The sequence below is a fragment of the Heptranchias perlo genome, chromosome 9, assembly GCF_035084215.1.
Source record: "Heptranchias perlo isolate sHepPer1 chromosome 9, sHepPer1.hap1, whole genome shotgun sequence".
NCBI lineage: Eukaryota > Metazoa > Chordata > Chondrichthyes > Hexanchiformes > Hexanchidae > Heptranchias > Heptranchias perlo.
The window spans coordinates 47,505,665-47,530,371 of NC_090333.1; the positions used below are offsets into that span (position 1 = coordinate 47,505,665).

Here is a 24,707-nt window from a genome sequence, read left to right on the forward strand (position 1 = left end):
GACAGAAGGAGGGGCATCCTATATCCTCAATGGGACAAGAAGCCCTCCAGACACATGCTCCCGAGGCAGTGGGAGGCAGTAGGGGAAGAAGTCATTGCCTGGCGCATAGCACCACAAATGTGGATTCAGTGCAAGAAGAAGTTCAATGCTTTGACACGAGTGATCAAGGTGAGTGAGGTCAACTGTAAAAGTGGCATCTCCTACCAACTGCCCCACTAGCCGCATCCACTGCTCCACACACTACACCCCCCATCACCCACATACCAACAAACTCTTTCAATCAGTACTCAACTCTTCCAATCATATGCTTTCTCTCACCATCATATATTACCTCTGTTGCAAGCCGCACACCCACGACTCACAGGTCACACACACTGGCAGCTATTCAACCATGACAGGCACATTACCCAAACATCCTGGAGGACACTTACCGACACATGTCTAGCTTTCTTGCAGGAGAAGATGGTGTATAACAGGAGGCAGCAAGCGGCAGTTGCTCCATGGAGCATGAACCTGCTGTCCTCTCTCAGGATGACAGCATTCCTGTCCCACCCCTACCACTCTGCCAGAGCCCTTGCTGTTGCCTGTCAGCTAGCCAGCCCACACCCTGTAGAGTATTGAAACTTTATTATAGGAACATAGAAAGATAGGAACAAGAGTAGGCCATTTAGCCCCTCAAGCCTGTTCTGTCATTCAATGAGATCATGGCTGATCTGTGACCTAACTCCATATACTCGCCGTAGCCACATATCCCTTAATATCTTTGGTTAACAAAAATCTAACAATCTCAAATTTAAAATTAACAACTGAGCTAGCATCAACTGCCATTTGCGGAAGAGAGTTCCAAACTTCTCCCACCCTTTACATGTAGAAGCGTTTCCCAACTTCACTCCTGCAAGTCCTGGCTCTAATTTTTAGGCTATGTCCCCAGTCCTAGTATTCAAGCATAGGAGACCTCCAAAAATAGGTACAAATGCATCAGCAGCCAGAAACAATAATCCAGCAACTAACCTGTAACTCCTGTATGATCCCTTTAAATAGCGCTGGTGGGGAGTCCTCCATGCTGTTTACGACCTGTTCAGCTGTGCGAGGTTAAGACAATGCGTTGGCTGGAGTGTTGAGTTCCAAAATCGCATCTGTCCCTTTAAATCAGCGCTGCACTCTGATCTACCGCATATTCTCCCTAATTTACATGCTGCCGCCGTTCTTTATCTGCACGTGTGCAAATGCCTTTACCAAGATGGCGTCTGGCGCATGTCACGCTAGAGGTGCGCGCATGCATTCCGAACGCCATTTTGTGTCTTTAGGACTCCGCATAGTGCCTAAAAAATGGGCGCTACGTGGCCCAATTTATGTCCCACTATTACAACATTAATAAGAGAAGAAAAGGGAAAACAATCAACCAAAAACAGATGCGGGTAATATGGCAAATGAAAATAAGGAAATAGCAGACTTGTTGAATAATTACTTTGTCTCAGTCCTTCACAGGGGAAGAATAATATACCTGACATTCCAGGGAAACAAATAATGAATCTAGGACTATAACTCACTAAAGTTAATGTAAGCAAGAAAACAGTATTAGAAAAAATAATGGCACTAAAGACTGACAAATCCCCAGGACCTGATGGTTTCCAACCCAGTGTTTTAAAGGAAGTAGGTGAGGAAATTGCAGATGCTTTAGCCATAATCTTCCAAAGTTCTCTCGATTCAGGAATTGTCCCTTTAGATTGGAAAATTGCAAATGTGACTCCATTATTTAAGAGAGTGAAACCAGAAAATTATAGACCTGTTAGTCCTTAATTAAGGGTAGCGTGACTGAGCACTTAAGAGAAATTTGAACTGATTAGAGACAGCCATCATGGATTTATAAAGAGTAGGTTAGTCTAATGAACCTAATTGAATTTTTTGAGGAAATAACTAAAATAGTAGATAGGGTAATGGCTGTGGATGTAGATTATATGGACGTCCAGAAGGCATTCAATAAGCTTCCACATAAGAGACTGTTGGCTAAAATTAAAGCTTATGGAATTGAAGACAAATTATTGACCTGGTTAGGAGATTGGTTAGACGGTAGAAGACAGAGAGTTGGGATAATGAGTATGTACTCGAATTGGAAGGAAGTGACTAATGGTGTCCCACAAGGATCTGTGCTGGGGCCTCAACTATTCACTATATTTATTAATGACTTAGGTAACACAATAGTGAGCCATATTTCCAAGTTTACCGATGACATAAAGATTGGTGGCATAGTAAATAGTATAGACAGAAGCATAAAATTACAAAGAGGCATTGATAGATTAAGTGATTGGGCAAAACTGGCAGATGGATTTCAACACAGGTAAGTGTGAGGTCATCCATTTTGGACCAAAAAAGGATAGACCCTAGTATTTTTTGGGGGTAAAAAGCTAGGAACAGTGGGGGTCCAAAGAGATTTAAGGTCCACGTATGCAGATCATTAAAATGTAGTAGTCAGGTACAAAAAATAATCAAAAAGGCTAATGGAATATTAGCCTTTATATCTAGAGGACTAGAATATAAAGGGGAGGAAGTTTTGCTGCAGCTATACAAAGCCCTGGTTAGACCACATCTGAGTACTGTAGTATGGGGCACCACACCTTAGAAAGGATATATTAGCCTCAGAAGGAGTGCAGCGCAGATTCACCAGAATGTTACCAGGGCTCCAAGGGTTAGAGTATGAGGAGAGATTACATAAACTAGGCTTGTATTCCTGGAATATAGACAGTTAAGGGGTGATTTGAATGAAGTTTTTAGGATTTTGAAAGGAATTGACAGGGAAAATAGAGAGAAACTTTTTCCGTTAATGGGGGGAGGTCTAGGACAAAGGGACATAACCTTAAAATGAGAGACAGGCCATTCAGGAGAGAAGTTAGGAAACACCTCTTCACGCAAAGGGTGGTGGAAGTGTGGAACTTTCTCCCACAAAAAGCAGTAGCTGTTAGCTCAATTAATAATTTTAAATCTGAGATTGATAGATTTTTGCTATCCAAGGGCATTAAGGGATATGGAGCCAAGGCAGATGGATGGAGTTAGGATACAGATCAATCATGATCTCACTGAATGGCGGAACAGGCTCGTGGGGCTGAATGGCCGACTCCTGTTCCTATGAGCTTATATTGAATCTGCTTCCACCACCCTAGCAGGCAGCGCAGATCATAACAACTAGCAGCTTAAAATTTTTCTTCCACCCGTTGCCTGATTGTTTTGCCAGTTTCAACGTCCATTACATCCCACCTGCAACCAAAACAGGCGCAGACACAACAAAATTTGGGCAGAAAACAATTTTGCCTGATTTCTGCTCAATTTGCTGTGGTGGGTAGTAGAAGTTCCCAACTGAACCAGGTGAGATCTTCATAACCACATGTAAAAGGAGGCATTGAAATCCCCCTCTCCATTCTGTGGTCAGCATGCCCAGAAAATCTGGCATCCAAGGCTGCCAGGTACACACACACCTTCAAACGGGAAGTTATTAAAGGCCACACAGATTTAAAAGGAGGTCCTTTTTAGTTCTTTCTATATGCATTTTTTCTTGCTGGCTCTCATGAGCCTTTTATTACAGTTGTCATTTATTATTTTTTGCCCAAAGCCCCCTTTACCAGCACCAATCAGTTTCCCAATGGGCTGACGTGTTCAGAACAGGACCTACAGAGGGATGGAAGTAGTTCAGGCTGCTTGAGAGGTGATCTGTGCCCTTCTTTTGGCATTTCCAAACCCACATATGCAGAGAAATGACCTCAGTTTGGTAGGCTCAGCGCTGGTGGAAGTGCCCTTTCCCGAAGGACACCAGCAGATGGCATCATTATGATATGTGAATGCCTGACTAACCATGCCTGTAGCTAGCATGGTTGATACATGCAGGCACAGCAATAGTCAGTTTGGCATGAAACTTGGCTGCACCTCCTTTCAGGCATGCTCTAATGTTGACCTATGGAAATAGTACCATGGAGGATATCCTTTCTCACAAATACCTCATGTAGCAACACATCTATTTCAGCAGCCATCAAACAACGGGATGAATACATGGTAGCTGCAGGTGCCCTTGCTGTGGATCGCAAAGCTCTGCATTTGGTGTGGACTGTTGATGTCTCAGCAGGCTAACACCATCCTCGCAGAGGAAGGCGAGGCAACCAGTTCATCCACAACAGGGCAAGGTCATATAAGTTCTGGAAACATTGCTAACTACAAGCAGATAGAGTTTAATCTACTACTACTACTACTACTACTACACCAAACAAAAACAAAAACAACAACATGCATTTATTAGCCCCTTTACCATAGAAAAACTTCCAAGGTGCTTCACAGAGGTGTAATCAGACATAAATATGCGACGAGACAAAGAAGGAGATGGGGTAACACAATGCTTTGTCAAAGAGTTGGATATTAAGGTGGGTCTTAAAGGTGGAGTGTGAGTGGAGAGGCAGAGTGGTTTTTGGAAGGCAACTCCAGAGCATGGGGTTTGGATGGATAAAGGCATGGCCCCCAATAGTGGAGTGAAGGGAGGGGAGGAAGCACTAAAGGCCAGTCAGAGAAATAGAGAGTTTGGGTGGGGGGTCAGTAGGGCTGGAGGAAGTTATAGAGATAGGGAGGAATGAGGCTATAAAGGGATTTAAACACAAGGATGAGAATTTTAAATTTGAGGCGTTGAGGGACCAGGAACCAATGTACGTCATCAAGAACAGGTTGCTGGTTGAATGGGACAGTGCAGGATAAGATACAGGCAGCAGAGTTTTGGATGAGCTGAAGTTTATGGAGGATGGAAAATGGGAGACTGTCCAGGAGAGCATTGGAATAATCCAGTCTGGAGGTGAAATGGACTGATAGCATAAACGTTGAATGACGTGCTTACTTTTGCTGCCACTAGCAAAGCTGTTTGTGCTGATGATCTTTGCTGCAGGTTTTCATGCAGAATATGGCACAGCTGTCCTCTAATCTCTCTGGTGAAAAGACTCTTCTCACCTAGAGCTCCTCACTAAGGTCTACATAAGATCTGCACTGCCTATAAATTCTTTGGGGGTGGGGCACTAATATCTTGTAAAGCAAATCATCCTCAAATGTTGCCTCACTCTCCTTTCCTTCATTCAGTAGAGCTCCTGCTCCTGTTCCTCCCCCTCCAGTAAAATAGCAAATGAAGGAAAGCCCGTTGGAAATCCCATAACAGTAACTCAGAGCCTCTTACTTTGTGAGGATGGAAAAATTTACCAGTGGTCTTACAGACTGACAGATCAGGTCAGATCTGTCAAGCTGAATATATTTAAAAAAACACTCTTAAAGGTCTTCTGCAGCTTCGATAATCACTCTTCACAGTTTCTTCAGGCTGCAGGCTCCAAAGTAAAGACCTTCCACCAGTACTAACTGATACTGGCAACAGGTACGCTTCTTTTAACTTACCATTAGTTACCCTTGAGGGTGCAAGTCAAAGGTTCTGGACACTTCAGCACTGGTCATGCTGATTTTAATGTATTATTATGACCTCTTAGTATCATCAGTGACTGCACACATGAAAAGCCCTAGGCTGTGACAGAAACAGCAGCACAGCCATTTCAGGGTGGAAACCGGACAAAAATGGGTCCCACCCCAGAATGCACCTAAGAAATGACAGTATGTCCAAATTACACTCTGAAATCGCTTCATTTTGCATGAATTCAGGGCCATTATTTTTACTGATATATACTTAAAGGAATAGGCTTACAAAATACTGGTTTAAGCAAAACTACATTAGAATATGCACGAAGGGTAATTAGATTTTTTTGACAACTGGAACATTTGTAATTGTAAATAAAATGTAGACTGGTACTAAATATCTATTCCTATATTTTACAAAAGGAAATAATTCATTACCTTCCAAAATTAGCTGGAAGAAATTCCAGAAATGCATCATTTAAGTAGAGCTGCATCAGGTTCAACAGCTGGGTGAATCCATCTGGAAGTCTGAAATGATTGGGAAAAAAATTACAATTAATTCATGTAGTTACTGTTACTGTGGAAAATAACTTAAAAATTAACCTCAAAGAGAAAAAAAAATTGTAAGAGGATCAATTCTTAACTCTTAACTGCCTTTAATAAAATTTAATTTGGATTGTGTCAGGAGGCTTTTTGATCTTCAAACTGATTTCTGCACTTCAGACTTTCCTATTTTCCTATTCTAAATTGACCAGATTCTGCTAGTGTAAAAAACAAAAATACATTACAATTTACAATTAATTCAAACAAAATAATAATAGTTCAGATTCTCATGATTTCGGATCACTTGTTTTGCCACAAAATTGAAACAACAGCGGTAAATCCGTGATCCTGCGCTCCCAGGAGGGAGCTGTACTTACAGGGAGTGCTGGATGGAAATACGGCTACAACACAGTAGCTTCAATTCTCTGATCCGTGTGTGCGTGTTCCCACTGAGAGTGTGTGGTTGGGGAATTATGCTTAACAAACACAGACATATTTTGTATTGTATTGGATTAGGACATACTTATTGTGTAATTTCTATACATTTGCACTCATCATACAGAAGGATGTTAACACTGGGAAATGGAGCATTTTCCATTTCAGGTGCCCCAATGTCAGCATCAACCACTCAGATATAGCTCAGTTTACATGCAGTGTAAAGCTCCTTCTACTTTGCCCCAGCGAAGTGTCTCATCCTCAGAAAAACAACCTGTACTGAACTGTGTGACATTTTCTATTTCCTACAGCAGCCAACCATTCATCTATCTGAGTAAGACTGTTAATTTAGTTCTATTACCAATTTAGGGGCTGTGGGACCATGCCTACAAGGCAAACGGATTGAAAATGGCCAAACACATTTCATGTCGTACATTTAAAATCAAAGAGGAGAATTTCATCCCATCAGTCTGGGCTAATTTCAAACTCAGGTCCCAGGGATGTAAAACAGTCTGCTAGCCCATTGCACTACACTGTCCCCAACACACATAGCCCTCAACTTTTTAATTGTCATAAAATGAAGACCCTTCAAGGATAGATTTAGATTATCAACATAGCCTGTTAGAATGGGTTAGTGAGTACAGATCATCTCAGAAATCTCAAATCTTCATAAAATTTGAGTTCTACATTTCGGAACTCAGTTCATGCTGCAAGTATTGATACTCAAAGCAGTGGTGGTATGTAAGCAGCTCCATGTTTCAGCACAGTATACAAGATTTTTAATCAAAGTATTTAAGTATTTACTATGCTCACAAAGCTAGAAGTTTTCACTTCTTGGATCTTCAGCTTTGGGACAAACCATTTAACCCAAATCCTGCAACAGGAATTTTCAATATGACAATCAAACAGCCTGAGGAGGGGTGAAAATCATCTCACATAACTATGAGGAGCATTACAGTACTGTGTACATTTGTAATGGTCTCCAATAAAATTAATTTTTAAAAAAAAATGTTGTTAATTAATTTGGCATTCGTTCAGCTGAGGAATGGAGAACTCTCCAAACTTCAGCATCCGGTGTCTCTCAAATCAAGTCTTGCATGGTTAGTCACAAAATAAAGCTTCCTTTACACTGCCCAACAATGTGTGTGAACTACAACTTCAGAACTACACCCTCTATTTCAGGGATATGACAATCCTGTGGTCTTTCTGAGGGAGCTTGTCAATTTAGGACTAAATAAGGGATAGTTTTGTGCAGTGGACCCAGGCACAATACAACCTGGACTGAGGCAGATAAAAAATAAAGTTAAAAAAAATTATTGCTACCTTTTAAAACAATTTGTAATATAAAAAGCATACCTGGTTGATGAACGTAAAATACTATTTTTATCAGGTTTCTTAGTAACCTTTCACTATAACAACTGTGAAGGCACCTGAACTCCACGAGACATAAAGGCCCCAAATTGCCTTGGGGACTGAGGCACAACCTCGGTGTAAAATGGCTCGGACAGCACCAGAGGAGGTGGAAAACCGGAAGGGGCCCAGAAACGCCGGCTCTCCAGCCAGAAAAGCAGCCATAGGGAATTCCTGCTGGAGACTAGGGTGGATGGAACTTATCTCTACCCCAATGAAGGCCATGACGTCAGCAGGAGTTAGGGCCACTGGGATAGTATTCCCCGCTAGAATTACCACAGCTCCTGCCTCCTGAGCACAGATTATCTTTCCGGCGTGCTGATCGCTGGGTACTCAGGAAGCAGGATCTTCTATCGGCCTGGAACACCCCAGAAGACCGTAGGTTACATCAATAGCTGCATCAAATGTATCAGCCTTTTTATAAACAGGGCCGATGCTCAACTTTCTTTACAATTTCTGCCAGTCTCAACAGCTTGCCCAAAGAGGCTCGTTAGTGCTGCATCTTCCTCCCTCTCCCCCCAGCCCCTAACACTATTCGACAGTTACCCAGAGAATATCCACAATATATTACATTTATTGACATGATATAATGTTCACATCTAATTTCTGAGAATCTTTAGGTACTGACAATCAAATTGAAAAACCGGGAATATCCTTAGGATATCTCACACCCTGTTAAATAATTTTGGCGGAACTTCAGCGGAAACCCTGGTTATAAGCATAAACGGGCTTTCCGCCTAAGTTATTGAACCGGATCAGAAGAAGCCCAAAGGAAATTCCCAGCGATGGTATTTTCCCGAATAGAATAATCCATTGTATCATTATATGCACACAAATTCTCGATAATGCATATTATTCAGGAACGGTGAAACCTATCCACACTGGCCTAACAATAGGATCAGTAGCAAAATTTTGAAACTGCAATATTGAATTATTTGGAATTCATGCTTAGTTCAGACTGAAAATAATCAAGCCTTAATCATTACCTAACTACAATTTACTGAAAGTGTTTTGAGCTGTACTTTCAAATAAATTACCCTGGATGTTCTCCCGATTCCCCTGTATTACTGAACATTTTCATGATAGTGCAGATAAATATTTCTAAGCATTTCCATTTAACATTCTAAAAACTATTCACAAATGTCCTATAACCTCGCTCCAATGCAATCTGTTTTATAGGAGGCCTCTATCAGGCAAAGACCTGAAGCCCAAAGCTTCTAGTACTGAGAGAATAACATCAAACAAGGAACTGATTCTTTACTAACTCACTTGGAAATGGGATTAACGCTGGCTTCAATAACCGATAAGCATTTACAGCACTTAATATTTTCTGGAAAATCTTGAATACCTGCCGAGAAAAACACAAATAATTATTTTTAGAATCTGAATAGCAATGTTAATAAAAGAAGTAATATATGGACAATGTAGAAATATGTTTCAATATCAAGTACTTTGTTTCTTCCAAATTCTTTCTCAAACACAAACACACACAGATTTATATTAGCCACACTGTTAGTCCTTCCAATAAATAGATAACTTAAAAGGGGACAGTGCTTTTGAAGCAACTGTTTTTTATTTTCCTCCTTATCTTCCCTCCTCCCCTGGCAGCCTTCAGTACCTCAGCAAAGTGTCCATTCTTCATGTGTGGGCCTAGACAATTAGTGTTGGCAACCTATTCAATCATGTGTCTTCACAGCCAAACCCAATTCTGTGCTCACCTGATATTCACACATGTTCTAAACATGGTTAGTGATCAGCAGCAGTAACTCTAGCTGAATTTTTCCCCCACCTTGCCAGGGGACACTGAGATCAACATTAGCATCCCTACTGTTGCCGCAGCCAAGATCAGCTGACTCAGCACAGACCAGAGATCAAACCAAGACCTTCTGATCTGTAAGGGTCAGTACAAAATAATGTGATGTACTTACTCACTGGACCATTATGGGGAAGGGCATGTTAAAGGGGGAGTTACTTTTAAAATGCTGGTCCCATATAATTTACTGAAACAGATGTTCATTTATTATTTTGCCTGTGAAGATATATCAATACTCTTATTACAGTCTGCTGGAAACCAACCATGTTGGACCAACAACATGTCACTCTGTTAATAAAGGAAATTATTTAAATTGGGATTGGCATGTTTGCCAGTGTTCGATGCCGATCTGGGTGTTCCAAAATGATTAAGGTAATGCAATACTGAGAGTTTGAATGGTGGCGGGTTGGCAGCGGTGGGGGGGGGGGGGGGGGTGCATTACCGTTTCCGACGTGTTCGCATCGTAACTGATGGTGATTAACGTGCTCTCCGGGTTTCGGACCCGGCAGCCAGCCTGATTGACAGACTGGCTGCTGTCAGGAGCTGCAACACGAGGAGGGGGGGGGGCGCGGGGAAGAGAAAGAGAGAGAGTGAGACGTCATCCGCGCTGGAACGGAAGATCGGGGGGCTGAGTGGAAGATCGGGGGGGGAAGATCGGGGAGGAGAGGGGAAGATCGGGGGGGGGGGGGGAAGATCGGGGAGGAGGGGGAAGATCGGGGGGAGGAGAGGCGAAGATCGGGGGGGAGGAGAGGCGAAGATCGGGGGGAGGAGAGGCGAAGATCGGGGTGGAGAGGGGAAGATCGGGGTGGAGAGGGGATGATCGGGGTGGAGAGGGGAAGATCAGGAGGGGAGAGGGGAAGATCGGGGCGAAAAGGGGAAGATCGGGGGTGGAGAGGGGAAGATCGGGGTGGAGAGGGGAAGAACGGGGTGGAGAGGGGAAGATCGGGGGGGAAAGGGGAAGATCGGGGCGGAAAGGGGAAGATCGGGGCGGAAAGGGGAAGATCGGGGGTGGAGAGGGGAAGAACGGGGTGGAGAGGCGAAGATCGGGGTGGAGAGGCGAAGATCGGGGTGGAGAGGGGATGATCGGGGTGGAGAGGGGAAGATCGGGGATGATCGGGGTGGAGTGGGGATAATCGGGGTGGAGAGGGGAAGATCAGGAGGGGAGAGGGGAAGATCGGGGGGGAAAGGGGAAGATCGGGGGGAAAGGGGAAGATCGGGGTGAAGAGGGGAAGATCGGGGTGAAGAGGGGAAGATCGGGGTGAAGAGGGGAAGATCGGGGGGGGGAGAGGGGAAGATCGGGGGGGGGAGAGGGGAAGATCGGGGGGGAGAGGGGAAGATCGGGGGGGAGAGGGGAAGATCGGGGTGGAGAGGGGATGATCGGGGTGGAGTGGGGATGATCGGGGTGGAGAGGGGATGATTGGGGTGGAGAGGGGAAGATCGGGGTGGAGAGGGGGAGATCCGGGTGGAGAGGGGAAGATCGGGGTGGAGAGGGGAAGATCGGGGTGGAGAGGGGAAGATCGGGGTGGAGAGGGGAAGATCAGGAGGGGAAGATCGGGGGGGAAAGGGGATGATCGGGGGTGAAGAGGGGAAGATCGGGGTGAAGAGGGGAAGATCGGGGTGGAGAGGGGAAGATCGGGGGGGGGGAAAGGGGAAGATCGGGGGTGGAGAGGGGAAGATCGGGGGTGAAGAGGGGAAGATCGGGGTGGAGAGGGGAAGATCGGGGTGGAGAGGGGAAGATCGGGGTGGAGAGGGGAAGATCGGGGGGGGGGAAGGGGAAGATTGGGGTGAAGAGGGGAAGATCGGGGGTGAAGAGGGGAAGATCGGGGTGAAGAGGGGAAGATCGGGGTGAAGAGGGGAAGATCGGGGGTGGAGAGGGGAAGATCGGGGTGAAGAGGGGAAGATCGGGGGGAGAGGGGAAGATCGGGGTGAAGAGGGGAAGATCGGGGTGAAGAGGGGAAGATCGGGGGGGGGGGAGAAGGGAAGATCGGGGGGGGGGGAGAAGGGAAGATCGGGGGGGGGGAGAAGGGAAGATCGGGGGGGGGAGAGGGGAAGATCGGGGGGGGAGAGGGGAAGATCGGGGGGGAGAGGGGAAGATCGGGGTGGAGAGGGGAAGATCGGGGGGAGAGGGGAAGATTGGGGTAAAGAGGGGGAGATCGGGGTGAAGAAGGGGAGATCAGCGGGACATTGGGGGGGGGGCGGTGAAGAGGGGGAGATCGGAGAGGGAGACATTGGATATCGGACATCAGAGCAGGGTGGAAAGGTAGGTTGAATTTGTCTTTTCACGTCGTATAATGGTTTTTGATGTACTTTATTTTGTTTCTTTTTCCCTGATCCAGCCCTTCACGCCTGTTTTCACCAGGCGTGAATCAGAAGCGGTGGGCAAGCTGCCCAGGTAAGTTAAAAATCGTTCTAAGTACGTAATCTATCACAAGTAAAGTGCCTTAAGTACCTCAATGAGGTACATTTGGCTCTTTAACTATCATCCCTCCGGCTTTAATTGCCGGAGGGACTTCCGGATTTGGGACGCCCGCGTGCACACAGGTTAGAGCCGGGCTCCGAACCTGAACGGGATTTCCCCGATTTTTGGAGCCCCCCAACACACCTGCAATTTCCCCGTAAAATTGAGCCCTATATAGTCCAGCCTTTTTAAAAATACGTTTGGGCCCCAGAATTGACTAAGATGCTGATCCTCACTCCCACAGTGATAGACGTTTGATGATGTACCCGTTATCCAATTCAGCAGAATAGCTGTGTTTCAGCAGCAGGCATGATGGATCTCCAATAGGTTCCTAGTCAGAGATAAAAGTGGGGTTTCTTCTTCTAGCATAGGAGAATAAATGATGGGCTTTGTTTTAACTAACCATGTGTGGTGGAGTTAGGTATAACTTACATTGGTGAAACTACCAACTCTAGAAGTATCAGCACTACTCCATACCTCATACAAGTGATCATTCTTTGGTTTGTGTCAGTAAATGTTCCCCGAGTGTCATCACCTGATGTCCACACATGCACAATATCCAACACTGGGTCATTGGATTGTGATCAGGAGCGGAAGGACTGGTTGATTCTTTCCCCTTTCAAGTGAAGGGGTGCCAAGAATAATTGTGCCCCCATCACATACTGAATGCACGGATCAAACCTGGGACCTTCCTCATCTTGAAGTTTGACACTACACCGAATTTACCCACAAAGCCAACAGAGGAGCATATAAAGAAACTGTTAATCCTAAAAGTACTCTAAAATTAGCACAAATTATACCTCAATGCTAGCGTCTATTCTAACGCTGCCTGAATGTTAATCTGGACCACAAAAATTTTTAAGAATGATTTAATAAGTAATACAGAATGGCTGACTCAAAGTCCTCACAAAACACACTCATAATTAAAGAGACATTTCACAATGGAAAACTCCAGAAAGCCCTCATACATGCATGAACACATACATTAATGAAGTACTTTATATTGCAGTCCAATCTGTTGCTTATTCAAATGTTTGCATGACTAATATTTTGCATGAACATGCAACATGCAATATTTTGCATGAACATCTCATTGAAAAATATAAGATTCTGAGGGGGCTTGACAGGGTAGATACTGAGAGGTTGTTTCCCCTGGCTGGTGAGTCTAGAACTAGGGGGCATAGTCTCAGGATAAGGGGTCGGCCATTTAAGACTGAGATGAGGAGGAATTTCTTCACTCAGAGGTTGTGAATCTTAGGATGCTGAGTCATTGAGTATATGCAAGGCTGAGATGGATAGATTTTGGGACTCTAGGGGAATCAAGGAATATGGAGATCAGGGGGGAAAGTGGAATTGAGGCCAAAGATCAGCCATGATCTTATTGAATAACGGAGCAAGCTCGAGGGGCCATATGGCCTACTCCTGCTCCTGTTTCTTATGTTCTTACATTCTTAACATGTTGTAACTGTCCACATTTAAAAAAAGGAAGAAAGTTTCTCCTATGGCTCTGTTTGGAAAGGCGATATGTAGCTGAGCCATTCAGATCACAAGACCCCACAAGTCTTGTGATCTGAATGGCTCAGCTACATATTGCCTTTCATATCATAGTTTACACATATTGCCTTTCATATCATAGCCTATGCTGAGTGAGCTAATATTCATTGGGATAACAGGATGGGTACTACAATTGCAATAAGGAGGGGAAAATCATCCAGCATCCCAACTCATTTCTATCTGGGGACTCCTTCTGGAAAAGTGCACGTGTGTAGGTGGTACAGATTTGGGCTCAGCTTTAATGCCCCCCAGCATCAAATAGGCTGTGTTGACACTTGGTATATAGGGTCATACATAAAGAATGGTCACTGAAGTGAGGCACTGAAGGAGCCCTAAACAAGGTGATTCAATGTCTTTAGGGCAAGATGGGGAGAAAATTGCCAGACAGGAGAAATTGGCATGAATAAATAAATAAATAGACAAAGGGACAACAATTAGATTACTGGAAAGAAAGATAGATATTTCCTATTCCACTGGATGATAGTCTAGAAATTGGATTGTGCCCGAATCGGGGCACGATCCCAGTGCTGTGCATGCTGCATGCATCTTAATTAGGCCAGTGGCAGAACCACGGCAAATAGGTCCGTCGGCCTCATTTGCTTATTATCGGTGGACTGCGAGCATCAGCTCTGGCTCGCCGGTCGCAGAGGGGGAGCCAATTCGGCCGGCTCAGATACCGGCCGAGGTCCTCAGCAGAGTCTGGGATAGGGGGGTGGTGGTGAGAGGCAAACGGAAGGGAGGTGAGCAATGGCCGGCAATAGGCTGCTAATTTAATGTGGAGTCAGAAGGAGCACTCTTGCTCCTTCCAGCTCCACAATAAAGTAAATAAAAAAGTTTAAACCTACCTTTCGGGTGGCAGCCTCCCTTTAAGAATCACTGGTTTGGCTGCTAAGCGCTTGAAGAAACTGACCGCAGCATGCATGGTGCAATGGGGGCCTCAAACAGGCATTGGACCCACTATTTGCACATGCAAAAGGCCTAACACCTGTTTCAGGTGTGCGCTATGGACGCTGATGGAGGAGTCCTAACAAATATTGCGGGCAGCGCACTTCTGGCACTATATCACAGATTTCTCTTAGCACTGTAGGGATACTATATTCATGAAAACTCGTTTGACAAACCTCTTTCTGCTTGTTTACAACCATATGACATGAAGATGAAAATTGTGTCAAAATGCATTACCACTTGTGGGTGACATCATCCTAGTTAAAAAGGTACATGATCCTTCAAGTTATTCTCCCGCTTCCCAAAAAAAAGGATTGTCAAAGTTTTTTAAGGCTGGCATTACTGTTTTAAATTATGTGCTCAAAGAAAGGAAATTCTTTGGGGGTGGGAGGAGGGGGGAAACGAGAGATGAATGGATAAAAAAATGTAAATAATAATCAGAGCAATTCTGCCTGGTAGCGAAAGAATATGGGACTCCTATTTACCTGTTCTCTTCAAAACAACAGAAACTCCAAATGTTCATGCAGCAGTCAACATGTCTAAGCAAGAATATGGGGTTTTGCACTTCTCACATTGTTTTTCAATATTGTAGGGATAGGCTAAACATAATCCCACAGCTCCCCAGATAACTTAGTGGGTAGATCCACTTCTCATTCCACAAACCGGGAAATAACCAGCTTGAATCCTTGGGCTGTGCTGAGTTAGCTAATCTCAGCCAAAACACGAGTAGGGATCCTACAATTTTCCTCAGTGCCTTAGGGCTTACAAAACAATAAAATCAGCCAGAGTTCCCACCCCTGATAATTGTCAAATGACATGTTTGGATGTCAGGTCAGAACAGGATTGGCTCAGTTCTGAACTTTTCTATGGTTGAATACCCTTATGATACTTAGCTGTTTAGGCTTATACATAAAGAATGGCCAATGTGATGAGATAATGGAGGACTACGAGCATCTGTAGATCTGCATGAGTCAGAGCCTTCAGGAGAGGAGGAGAGAAAATTTAGGGAAAAAAAATAAAATAACCCTACGCCTCAAAACAAGAAATTAATCCAGTTAGATAAGTGGCAAACTAAAAGTCAGACTCAATGTTTAAAAAAATGTTTCATCCTTACCATTTTTGCTGATGTCTAGTTCTCTTAGATTCACCAGGCTGGCAATGGTGGTGGGCAGATTAGAAAGATCATTGTCTGGCACGCTTAGTTTACGAAGAGCTTGGCAGCTGAACAATTGCTGTAATATTGAGAAACAAATTAGAAGGCAAGTGTTTCACTTTCTCTGCTATTTAAAGAAGCATTCCATCATCAGTGGGCCCCATGGACACTAGAATCGCTATTATAGCAATTTGAAAATGAGACCGTAGCATAATTTAGTGGTATTGCTTTTATTCTCTAAGAAGTTTGATTAAACAGTCATGCTTTCCTTTCTTTACACAGTAATCACAAAAGCCACTGTTTTAAGTGAAGACACAAAGGCTAGGGAGCAGGTTGCTTGATGTTCCCATACTACACCTACTATTTACACAATATTCTTTGAAGCCACTATGTCACTTCTTGTTCTAATTTGAATAAGAATAAAAATCGTGCATTGCACATGAATCAGTGACAGGAGGTACATACCACAAGAAAGGAGCTACATTCCCTTTTTTTAAAAAGCTTGCATTTATATAACATTTCAAAGTGCTACACGTACAATGAACTACTTTGAAGTACAGAGACTACAGTCATGAGACTGTGTGCAAACGACAGCAATTTTGCACATGACATGATTCCACAAGCAGCAATTTGATGAATTACGAATAATCTGTTTTTTAAATGTTGGTTGAGAGAGAAATGTTGGTTGGGACACCAGGACAATTCAAGATCATAAGATATGTTAAAATGAAGAATGGTCTTCAGCCATTTGATCTCGTCCTTCCAGAATACCAAACTGGCTGTCTTCCTGCTTATTTTTTTAAACAAATGTAGTGTCCTGGCCTCAACCACTCTTTCTGGTGTTCCATTCCAGCCATTGATCACTCTCTGCTAAAGGAATACTTTGACATCTGTCCTAAGTTGACTTGTTTCCAGTGATTACGGGGATAGGGTGGGGGAGTGGGACTAGCTGGATTGCTCTTGCATAGAGCCGGCACGGACTCTACGAGCTGAATGGCTTCCTTCCGTGCTGTAACCTTTCTATGATTCTATGATTAAGGGGTCCAGAATGAGGAGACATAGATATAAAATTAAATGTAAAGGATTTAGGACAGAGAGCAGGAGAAACTTTTTTATACAGATGGTCGTGAGGCTGTGGAATGCACTACCAGAGTTAGAGACTGAAACGGAGACCATGTCAACATTTAATTAAAGCTGAGAGCAGGGGCAGTGGAGGGAAATTAAGGTTGAGTGAGGAGACCATGGGTAGCTCTGGCCATCTGATTTTCCCCGATGTTTCCGCCGCTATCCCACCGAATTTGGGTAGAGAGTGGAATAAAATCCAACTCTTAATGCCCTCTGAAGTGGCCTAGCAAGCCACTCAGTTTTAAAATAACTGCTACAAAACAAACCAATTCCCTACCTACATTATAACAGTGACTACACTTCAAAAGTATTTCATTGGTTCTGAAGTGCTTTGGAACATCCTGAGGTTGTGAAAGGCGCTATATAACTGCAACTTTGCTTTCTTTACCCAACACCAGAACTAGCTGCGCCTCTAGCCAAGCTGTTCCAGTACAGCTACAACACTGGCATCCACCCGACAATGTGGAAAATTGCCCAGGTATGTCCTGTCCACAAAAAGCAGGACAAATCCAATCCGACCAATTACCACCCCATCAGTCTACTCTCAATCATCAGCAAAGTGATGGAAGGTGTCGTCGACAGTGCTATCAAGCGGCACTTACTCACCAATAACCTGCTCACCAATGCTCAGTTTGGGTTCCGCCAGGACCACCTGGCTCCAGACCTCATTACAGCCTTGGTCCAAACATGGACAAAAGAGCTGAATTCCAGAGGTGAGGTGAGAGTGACTGCCCTTGGCATCAAGGCAGCATTTGAGCGAGTGTGGCACCAAGAAGCCCGAGTAAAATTGAAGTCAATGGGAATCAGGGGGAAAACTCTCCAGTGGCTGGAGTCATACCTAGCACAAAGGAAGATGGTAGTGGTTTTTGGAGGCTAATCATCTCAGCTCCAAGGCATTGCTGCAGGAGTTCCTCAGGGCAGTGTCAAAGGCCCAACCATCTACAGCTGCTTCATCAATGACCTTCCCTCCATCATAAGGTCAGAAATGAGGAAGTTCGCTGATGATTGCACAGTGTTCGGTTCCATTCGCAACCCCTCAAATAATGAAGCAGTCCGAGCCTGCATGCAGCAAGACCTGGACAACATCCAGGCTTGGGCTCATAAGTGGCAAGTAACATTTGCGCCAGATAAGTGCCAGCCAATGACCATCTCCAACAAGAGAGAGTCTAACCACCTCCCCTTGACATTCAACGGCATTACCATCGCAGAATCCTCCACCATCAACATCCTGGGGGTGACCATTGACCAGAAACATAACTGGACCGGCCATATAAATATTGTGGCTACAAGAGCAGGTCAGAGGCTGGGTATTCTGCGGCGAGTGACTCACCTCCTGACTCCCCAAAGCCTTTCCACCATCTACAAGGCACAAGTCAGGAGTGTGATGGAATACTCTCCACTTGCCTGGATGAGTGCAGCTCCAACGACACTCAAGAAGCTCGACACCATCCAAGATAAAGCACCCCATCCACCACCCTAAACATTCACTCCCTTCACCACCGGCGCACTGTGGCTGCAGTGTGTACCATCCACAGGATCCACTGCAGCAACTCGCCAAGGCTTCTTCGACAGCACCTCCCAAACCCGCGACCTCTACCACCTAGAAGGACAAGAGCAGCAGGCACATGGGAACAACACCACCTGCACGTTCCCCTCCAAGTCACACACCATCCCGACTTGGAAATATATCGCCGTTCCTTCATCGTCGCTGGGTCAAAATCCTGGAACTCCCTTCTTAACAGTACTGTGGGAGACCCTTCACCACACGGACTGCAGCGGTTCAAGAAGGCGGCTCACCACCACCTTCTCAAGGGCAATTAGGGATGGGCAATAAATGCCGGCCTCGCCAGCGACACCCACATCCCATGAACGAACAAAAAAAAACATTGTGGGAACACCATCAAGGAGAAGGCCCTCCACCATCTTCTAAGGGCAACTAGGAGAAATTAGAAGCTTGTTTTCAAGAGTATTACTGGAACATGGAATGCTTTATCATAAGTGGTGACTGAGGAAAAAACTATAACATCATTTGAAATGGAACTGGATAAGTACTTGAAGAGGAAAAATATAAAAGGATATAGGGAAGGTGCAGGGAAATGAGATTAAAGTAGATCACTCCAGGTGGAGCTAGCAGCTGCACTTTTGTGATGGGCCAAATGGTCTCCTCATTTCTTTGATTCTATAACAACGGGGATCAACTTCCTCTGTATGACCTCTAAAGCCTGGGTGACTCTTTAATATCATAGCGACCAAGATCGTACAGGTGCAGAAGTACCAAAACACTGCATAGCTTCAGCGTGATCTCTAAAGATTTAAACTTAACTGATTTGGCAATATAACTCAGCATTCCATCGTGGAACCTTAATTTCCCTCACTATGTTTAATCCTGGTGAGTGACAAGTAAACTAACGCCACTAGATCAGTTTCAAGATTTCCCTTAGCAAGATCTGTCCCACCCATGGAGTAGACGTGCCTCTTATTATTATTTCCTATATGCAATACCTTCCATTTGTCTGTATTGAATTCCATTTGCCACTGTGCAAGTTCTATTTTGTGCCAGTGCTAGGCCCTGCCAGGGGGTGAGCCTGTGTCAGTGGTGCCACTAGGCCACGTTAATGGCCTGGGACATGAAATAGTGGTGCCTGGACAGATACAGCACATTTCAAGTGTACCGGTCCTGTCCAGCACCGGGGCAGAGGGGAACCTACAAAATTAGTCCCTTTAAGTTTATGATGAATTATTCTGCTTTTCAAGGGAAGCGATGTTAATGTTGGAGAATGTGACATTTTTGCGCCTTTGTTCTCCAATGTCGGAGCAACAACAACAACTTGCATTTATATAGTGCCTTTAACATAATAAAATGTCCCAAGGCGCTTCACAGGAGCGTTATCAAACAAAATTTGACACCGAGCCACATAAGGAGATATTAGGACAGGTCAAAGCTTGATCAAAGAGGTAGGTTTTTAAGGAGCGTCTTACGGAAGGAGAGAGATAGAGAGGTAATGAGGCTGAGAGGTTTAGGGAAGGATTTCCAGAGCTTAGGGCCTGGGCAGATGAAGGCACGGCCGCCAATGGTGGAGCAATTAAAATCGGGGATGCACAACAGGCCAGAATTGGAGGAGCGCAGAGATCTGAGATGGTTGTAGGGCTGGAGGAGATTACAGAGATGGGGAAAGATGAGGCCATGGAGGGATTTGAAAACAAGCACTCTTACATCAAGTATGCCACTGACTAAAGAGTAGAGCTCCCAATACACCAAAAGAAACCCATCAGAGAGGAGAAACAAGGTGCACAGAGGAGTGGGAGGGGCCAGATTAAAGAATAGTTGCGAAATAGGAGGAATCAGACAGGGGGAAAATGCAAGGCAGTCTAAGGTGAGATTGGAGTGCATGTAGCGTGGTAAATAAGGTTGGTGAGCTGCAGGCTCAAGTCACCAAATGGGACTATGTTACAGTTGCAATAACAGACACCTGGCTCAAAAAAGGGGAGGATTGGGTACTTAATATTCCTGGCTACAAGGTATTCAGGAGAGATAGGGAAAGAAAGAAAGGAGGGGGTGGCAGTATCGATCAAAGAAACTATTATAGAACTGGAAAGGGATGATGTAGTTTTGGGGTCAAAGACAGAATCTATTTGGTTAGAATTAAGAAACAATAGAGGGGCTGTTATGCTACTGCGTGTATACTATTGGCCACCAAATAGTGGGAAGGAGATAGAGGAAAACATTTGCAGGCAAATTACAGAAAGATGCAAGAACTGTAGAGTAAAGATAATGGGGGACTCCCAATATAGACTGGGACAGTAAGATGGTAAAGGCCAAAGAGGGGGAGGGATTCCTGAAGTGTGTTGAAGAGAACCTTCTGGAACAGTGGACAAAATTTTATCTGGGAGCTGGGAAGTGGGGGGGGGGGGTAGAATTCCTGACAGAAAACCCGGAAGTACGGGTTTTCCGGGTGTCCTTACGATTTTGATTTTTTTGTGCTGGTTTCCTGCCCGACAGACTGGCCTGATTAACAGGCTGGTCTCAGTCGGACAGTAGAGCAGCCAGGGAGAGGACATGAAAAGATAAGTGGTAGATGTGGGGGGTGGGGGGAGGGGGCGTGTCAGTCACTGGGGTTGGGGGGGTCGTCAGCCATTGGGAGGGTGGGGGGTCAGTCATCAGGGGGCCGAGTCATCGGGGTGGGGTGAGGGGGGGTGTCAGTCGCGGTGGTTGGAAATCATGGGGTGGGGGTCGGAGATCGTGGGGGAGGGGGTCGGTCGATTGTGTTTGTAGGGTTGCTGCAGGTAGGCTTGTTGGGCCTGGGATAAGCACTCCTGCTCCCTCCAGGTCCACAAGCTGTGCTATAAGGGCACTTACCTGCAGTTTTGGGCCTTCTCGCCTCCTCTCATGTGGCATGAAGTAGAAGGCCCAGGAAACCCAGCCCCCAGGGGTTAAAAACAAAAAATTTGTAAAAATGGAGGCCCGTAGCCTCCTTGAAAGCTTTAACTGACCGACCCGCTTCCTGAGAGCGGGTTGATCGCCCACCCCTCGTCCTGCCTCCGTTAAAACCAGAAGTGGGCAGGTTGGGGCCGGGTTTTAGATTTTTAAAATTTTTACTGTTCCCCCACCTCGCTCCCAATCCACCTGTTTTTCCAATTTAAAATCATACCCTGCGTGTTTCCAGCCCAACTAGGAAGGAAATTGTGCTGGATCTAGTCTGGAGAATGAAGTGGGGCAGCTGAAACATATTTCAGTGGGGGAGCATTTGGGGGAAAAGTGATCATAATATCATTAGGTTTAGAATGGTTATGGAAAAGGACAAGAAACAATCAAATGTACAAATGCTTAACTGGAGGAGGACTAATTTCAGTGAGTTAAAAAGGTATCTTGCCCAGGTAGATTGGAATCAAAAATTGGAAGGCAAAACAGTAATTGAACAATGGGAGGCTTTCAAGGAGAAGTTGGTTCGGGTACAGAGTTGACACATCCCTACGAGGGGGAAAGGAAGGGCATCCAAAGCTACAGCTCCCTGGATGACTAAAGATATAGATATTGCAGTGACGAATGTAAAATTTATAATACAGTAGAGAACCAGGCTGAATACAGAAAGTACAGAGGAGATCGAAAAAAGGGAATAAGAGCGGCAAAGAGAGAGTATGAGAATAGATTAGCGACTAACATAAAAGGGAACCCAAAAGTCTTTTATAAACATCTAAATAGTAAAAGGGTAGTCAAAAGAAGCGTGGGACCGATTAAGGACAAAAAAGGAGATCTTCTTGTGGAGGCAGAGGGCATTACAGAGGCACTAAATGAATACTTCACATCCGTCTTCACTAGAGAAGAGGATGCTGCCATTGTAGCAGTAAAGGAGGAGGTAGTAGTGATATTGGATAGGATAAAAGAGGAGGTACTTAAAAGGTTGGCAGTACTCAAAGTAGAAAAGTCACCTGGTCCAGATGGGATGCATCCTAGATTACTGAGGGAAGTAAGGGTGGAAATTGCGGAGGCTCTGGTCACAATCTTTCAATCCCCTTAGATATGGGGATGGTGTCGGAGGACTGGAGGATTGCAAATGTTACACCCCTGTTCAAAAAAGGGGAGGGGGATAAACCCGGCAATTACAGGCCAGTCAGCCTAACGTCAGTGGCGGGGAAACTTTTAGAGACAATAAACCGGGACAAAATAAATTGGCACTTGGAAAAGTGTGGGCTAATAAATGAAAGTTAGCACGGATTTGTTAAAAGAAAACTTGATTGAGTTCTTTGATGAAATAACGGAAAGGGTTGATGAGGGTATTGCGGTTGATGTTGTGTATATGGACTTTCAAAAGGCATTTGATAAAGTACACATAATAGACTTGTTAGCAAAATTAAAGCCCATGGGATTATAGGGACAGTGGCAGCGTAGATATAAAATTGGCTAGGGGACAGAAAGCAGAGAGTAGTGGTGAACGGTTGTTTTTCAGACTGGACTGAAGTATACAGTGGTGTTCCCCAGGGGTCAGTATTAGGACCACTGCTCTTTTTAATATGTATTAATGACCTGGACTTGAGTATAGAGGGTATAATTTCAAAGTTTGCAGATGACACAAAACTCGGTTTGTAGTAAACAATTTGGAGGATAGTAACAGACTTCAGGAGGACGTAGACAGACTGGTGAAATGGGCAGACACATGGCAGGTGAAATCTAACGCAGAGAAATGTGAATTGATGCATTTTGGTACGAAGAATGAGGAGAGGCAATATAAACTAAATGGTACAATTTTAAAGGGGGTGCAGGAACAGAGATACCTGGTGGTGCACATACACAAATCTTTGCAGGTGGCAGGACAAGTTGAGAAGGCTGTTAAAAAAGCTTATGGGATCCCGGGCTTTATTAATATAGGCATAGAATACAAAAGCAAGGAAGTTAAGCTAAACCTTTATAAAACACTGGTTAGGCCTCAGCTGGAGTATTGTGCTCAATTCTGGGCACCACACATTAGGAAAGATGTAAAGGCCTTAGAGAGGGTGCAGAAGAGATTTACTAGAATGGCACCAGGAATGAGGGACTTCAGTTATGTGGAGAGACTGGAGAAGCTGGGGTTGTTCTCCTTGGAACAGAGAAGATTAAGGGGAGATTTGATAGAGGTGTTCAAGATCATGAATGGTTTTGACGGAGTAAATAAGGAGGAATTGTTTCTAGTGGCAGAAGGGTCGGTAACCAGAGGACACAGATTTAAGGTGATCGGCAAAAGAGCCAGAGGCGATATGAAGAAACATTTTTTATGCAGCGAATTGTAATGATCTGGAATGCACTGCCTGAAAGGGTGGTGGAAGCAGATTCAATAGTAACTTTCAAAAGAGAATTGGATAAATATTTGAAGGGAAAAAATTTACAGGGCTATGGGGAAGAGCAGGGGAATGGGACTAATCGGTAGCTCTTTCAAAGAGCCGGCACAGGCACAACGTGCTGAATGCCCTCCTCCTGTGCTGTACCTACTATGATACCAAACAAGAGGTTATTTAGCCCATAAAGTGTATTCCTTTCACAGATCACGTATAATCTATGGACTCTCCCAATTTCTTTAATATCTCTCAGCCAATAGTGTATCTTCAAACCAAAGTCAGAAGAGACAATTTAGTGCCAAGTTGTGTTGTAGCATGGACAGTTTAGTACTGTTGATCAGTCCTCACTAGCAACTAGTCTGAGACTGAAAGAACACTCTTAGGATCATTACAGCCATTAGAGAAAATATACTTTCATCCCATTCATATGAGCTGGATCAAAAATGTGGTTCTCGAGATGAGCTGAGGTAAGATGAGAATATGTCAATCTATCATATGACAGTCCCCCTCAATAAAATGCAGTTATTCATTCTGGAATAAAAACAGAAAATGGTGCAAACACTCGGCAGGTCAGGAACAGCATCTGTGGAGAGAAATGACCAGTTAACATTTCAGGCATTGTCCTTCATCCAGGTTTTGATAAAGGGTAATGCCTGAACTGTTAACTCCACAGATGCTGCTCCTGACTTCCTGAGTGTTTCCAGTATTTTCTGTTTTTGTTTCAGATTTCCAGCATTTTAGTTTTTCTTCATTCTGGACTCCCCACAGAGATTGATGTGTTTTATCATATTTCTCAGATATGCCTCAAAGCACTTCACATACAATGAATTACTTTGAAGTGCAGTACTTGTTATGGAGGCAAATGCAGAAGCCATTTTGTACTCAACAAAGCCCCAAAAACAGAAATGAGGTGAATGATTATTTGATCTGTTTTTAAATATGAATATGGAGAATAGAGTATTTATTTCATTTTGTCCTATTTTCATCAAAACCAAGATGGAATGCTCCTTTAACAGCTCAGAGTACATTCATAGTCAATTTTAACA

General features: G+C 44.4%; 1 protein-coding gene across 2 annotated transcripts in view; it reads right to left on the minus strand.

The window, feature by feature from the left end:
* lrrc7 (leucine rich repeat containing 7) overlaps window positions 1-24,707 on the minus strand; it is a 231,913-nt gene that overhangs the window by 193,799 nt on the left and 13,407 nt on the right. For both annotated transcript variants that reach the window (XM_067989712.1, XM_067989711.1), the window contains exons 2-4: window positions 15,691-15,808; window positions 9,076-9,154; window positions 5,857-5,946 (exon numbers count right to left, since the gene is read on the minus strand). In XM_067989712.1, the coding sequence (XP_067845813.1) occupies window positions 5,857-5,946; window positions 9,076-9,154; window positions 15,691-15,808 (287 nt within the window). The remainder of the gene's footprint in view (window positions 1-5,856; window positions 5,947-9,075; window positions 9,155-15,690; window positions 15,809-24,707) is intronic.